The 4088-nt window shown below is 45.7% G+C and overlaps 1 protein-coding gene across 1 annotated transcript; it reads left to right on the top strand.

The window, feature by feature from the left end:
- The first annotated feature begins 303 nt into the window (after window positions 1–303).
- Window positions 304–2713, top strand: LOC131591408 (epithelial membrane protein 1-like). Its single transcript, XM_058862071.1, has 4 exons — window positions 304–423; window positions 1141–1243; window positions 1348–1488; window positions 2095–2713. Exons 1-4 carry the CDS (start codon window positions 346–348, stop codon window positions 2256–2258), a joined length of 486 nt encoding a protein of 161 aa, XP_058718054.1. The 5' UTR covers window positions 304–345; the 3' UTR covers window positions 2259–2713.
- The last annotated feature ends 1375 nt before the right edge of the window (window positions 2714–4088 follow it).

Genomic DNA, 4088 nt, shown 5'->3' with positions numbered 1-4088 from the left:
TACATTAACACACATCAATTTAAGCAACCTGTGTATATATTCAGGCTTTTTTTAAAATGCCCTCAAGTTATCTATCCATGCTCTACATCTCCTCCCATATTGGTTCCTTAATCTTCAGGCTCTATTTAACCTCTTGAGTAGATTTTGACAAACTTTTTAGAGGCTTTTTTTTGGTGATTCCACATTTCCAGGGTGAACCTCGGATCAGCCTGGGTTTTTGCATGTAAACAAAGCTTATGGTAATGCTGTTCTTTGACTCAGCCCTTCCCTTCATATCCTTCCTCTGTTCTTGCTCTCCCTCAGTGCTCTCAGTGTCGGTGACACCACCCAGAAGAGAGTCCCAAGATGTTGGTGCTACTGGCTGGTATCTTTGTGGTTCACATCGCCACTGTCATCATGCTCTTTGTCTCCACCATTGCCAACGTAAGTAGACTGCCCTGGACAAGACGTGGCTGTCATCTCCTGCAGTGGCAGCCAGCCTTAGATACGGTGGATCAGGGGGTGGGCGCTCAGGTGAGGATGAGGAACATCCCCTCACGGTCATGGCGAGAGATGAAACAGTGATGGGTGCGCTCAGGGAGCAGGAAGGCAGCCGGGACGGAACAGGAGGCAACCTCTGTCTGTCACCTCCCCAGAGCCAGCAGCACCTCAACACCCTTCATCAGGGAGGCTGCAGGTCGGGCCCGGGGGTTCGGCACTGTTCCCTCAGCCGGCGGCTGGGCTGTTCCTCCGTGCCACGGGGCGCGGCGGGGCCCGGGGAAATCTGGGCCGAGGGGGACCCCTGGCGGCACTGCCCGGGTCCCCGCGCCCCCCGCCCGCCGTCAGAGCGAATTTTGGGGGCCCCTCACACCCTCCTGGCCGGCCGTGACCCTCGGCCGTCTCGCACAGGAGGAGGGCCAGGAAGACCTGGGAGATTTCTACGTGGTGATTGGAACAGACTTCACGGTGTTTTGCTCAGACCAAATGACTCCTGGCACTGGAAGCCAGTGCCAAATCTCACCTGTCCAGGTGCTCACTGCAACCCACTCGTGCCGACATTTTTGAGCAGTTGGGCTACTTGTGCTCACTTTACAGTTTAGTCTGACAGAAGAGCAAAGAAGCTTTCCTGCCCCTTGACACAACCGTTCTATCCTGTTTCAGGTTTGGATGGTGAGTTCTTCCAACGTTGGAACGATCTCAACAGGACTCTGGCTGCTTTGCAACAGGACCTGCACTCAGCTGCCAGTTAGCAGTCAAGATGAGGGTAGGTTCCATCCGCACTTTTGTCGTGGTGAATCACGGGACATTGATGAGCAGTGCCAAGACTGAGTCCTGACCTTCGCCAATCTATTCTCTGTGTTTTGACAGCTTCCCTCAAAGCCGTGCAAGCCTTTATGATCCTCTCGATCATTTTCTCCGTTGTGGGGCTCGTCCTGTTCATTATCCAGCTGTTCACCCTGGAAAAAGGCAAACGTTTCTACATGACCGGAGCCGTCATGCTGGTTTGCTGTGAGTATGCACCTGCACACCCTGCCACGGCAACGTGTGCATCCCACTGCCTCTGTGAACACAAGTAGCCACATATGGTCATCAGGGGAGGTTGTCAGCCAGCTAAATGTTTCCAGTGGCCCAATTTTTGTTACAAAACAAAGCACTGGGGTATTGGAAAGTGTTGGGTTGGGATTTTTTTTTTCTGTATGTAATGAAAGTATTTCCGGATTTTCATTAAGAAATCCCAGTGGGTTTTGCAAAATACCTTTGAAAGACAATAAAAAGGATTCAAGTGTTTGGGGGGAGCAGGGGAATAAACAGTTAGACAGCTACTGCACATGGGATTCAACACGTAGCACCAAAATGTCGTCAGATCTTATTACTGATTTCCTCCTAACAAAGGTTTATTCCTCATGGCACCCACTAAACAAGCCCCAAGTGTCTTATGTCATCACAGCTGCAAAAGAAATCCTTCACAAATAAGCCTTAATGGGCAGCAGCTCCTCTCTCATATGGCACAAGACATGCATTACAATCTCAGGGGACAGCAGTATTTCAGAAGTCTTGCGGCAATGCTGGTTTCTGTGCGCTTTCCAACTCTGTTTTCCTTCTTCCTTCCTACAGGGATGTGCATCCTTATTGCAGTCTCCATTTACACAGCTCGGCTCCCAGGCACGATGGTGTACTACACAAATCCTCACCATGGCTACTGCTTCATATTAGCCTGGATCTGCTTTTGCTTCAGTTTCATCATTGGCATCCTCTACCTTGTTCTTAGAAAAAAATAAGGCTGATGGGTGTCCAGGGGAGAGGGTTGGCTACTGGGAGTGGGGAAGAATTACTCTGCTGAGAGAACTGTTGGGCCAATAGACAAAAGCAGCCACCATCACCACCACTGCCACCACAGAAAAATCAATAACAAAGCTAGAATCCTCAGAAACTCCTTCGCCAAAGAGAGGGAGAAACAGCTCCTACTGATCTAGCACTTCTGGGGCTAGAAATCTGCAAGTGACCCAAAACAGCTCTTCTCCTTTTCTGCAAAGTTGTGCCATACCTTCACAAAGCTTCAAGCTCAGCAGGGATGACTAAAGGGCACCACAAAAACAAGGGCTGTATCTTTTTCCCTTCCTAGAGCCCTTCTCACTTACGTTTGAGTGTGCCTTGTGGGTTGGGCAATGAGGATTATGACCCCTTTATTTCTCCACTGATACAAATGGGATGGGTCTTTTGTTACATTTTTAAATATATATATATATATATATATGCACATAAGTGAACATTAAAGACATTAAATTGAGGAAAAAATAGAAATCAGATTAATTTTGTATTAAAATATCTACAGAAATAAGGCAGCAAATTTTTTTGCTCTTCTGTTTTCTATTTGATATTCCCATGATTGAATAAGATGCAAGTAGGAGTGGCAAATATACAGGCATAGATGATGGAGAGAGAGGAAGACAGAGAGAGAAAGTGTAGGGATAAAGATATACAGGGGTTCTTAATTACAGAGGACGCAGTTGCTCAGTGGTACACATGCAGGGAAGGAACCATCTGTGTGTCTACACTAAAATAATCTGTTCAACTCCAGAACATGGTAACAGCACTGCTGCATCACAGATCCTTACTGAGACAAGTCCTTATCTGTAGGCAGGGTTTTTTTCCAACATTGTCACCTGGTATATGATATTGAGTGCCCCTCCTTGTGACAAAGCTCATCTCAAAAGCAGATAATGTAGATAATTAGCAGAGGAAATTTATTCCCTAATGAGAGATTAGGAGATGAAGCAGGGCTTTTGAGTTTTGCTCCTTGTTAAACAACCTTAGGCCAGCCACTTAAGCCAGTGCTTTTCATCTGCCAAATTCTTCCATAAAACTTGCTACCTCCCAGGGTTTCTGAGAGATTCTGAGTCCACTCTGTAGCACAAGGTCCCCTGTGAAAGGCTGGCATAGGAAAGTTAGGCATTGGTACTGCTACAACCCACAAATTTCTCTTAGTTTGAAGAAACTCAGTCACAAGAGGCATTTGTAAGAGATGAGGTCAAAATTTCCTGTGACTCCATTCACAACTAAAAGGTAGAGAGTATTAAAAAAACCATGTTAGTGCAGATTGTGCATGGATGCTATTTACCTCTCTCTCTCTTTCTGTTACATTTTCTTCTTACATAGACTTTATAAATTTGGTGGATATATTCTAGTACTGTATGTTGGTGTTTCATTAACAAAGGTTATTTCATATATAGTCATTGTAAATATTTTGAAATGGATATTTTTAACTTTGTGGGTATAAAAATAAAATCTGATTCCCTTTATAATAAAAGGTTTTGCTCTGGTTTTTTTTCCTCATTAGTGTTTCAGATATTTGTTAGCAGAAGTATTTGCTGTTCTTACTGAACTTACTTACCCCTTTAAGACAATGCAGAACTACCATGTTGTTTTGCTTTCCAGTATATGAGATTTCCTGTTCTGGAGGGAATGAGGAAGCAGAACAACTCTCAGAGCTCCTGTTTCAGGCTGCCTGCGAGCTCAGGCAGTGTGAGCAGTGCTATCACTCAGTCTCAGCGCCAGGCTTTGCTTCACACTCAGGAAAGCAGGAAACATACTTTCTCACTCTGGCAGAA

This window comes from Poecile atricapillus, chromosome W (genome assembly GCF_030490865.1).
Source record: "Poecile atricapillus isolate bPoeAtr1 chromosome W, bPoeAtr1.hap1, whole genome shotgun sequence".
Taxonomy (NCBI): domain Eukaryota; kingdom Metazoa; phylum Chordata; class Aves; order Passeriformes; family Paridae; genus Poecile; species Poecile atricapillus.
Note: the sequence above shows the minus strand (reverse complement) of the source record. Positions and strands in the feature narration are given on the sequence as shown.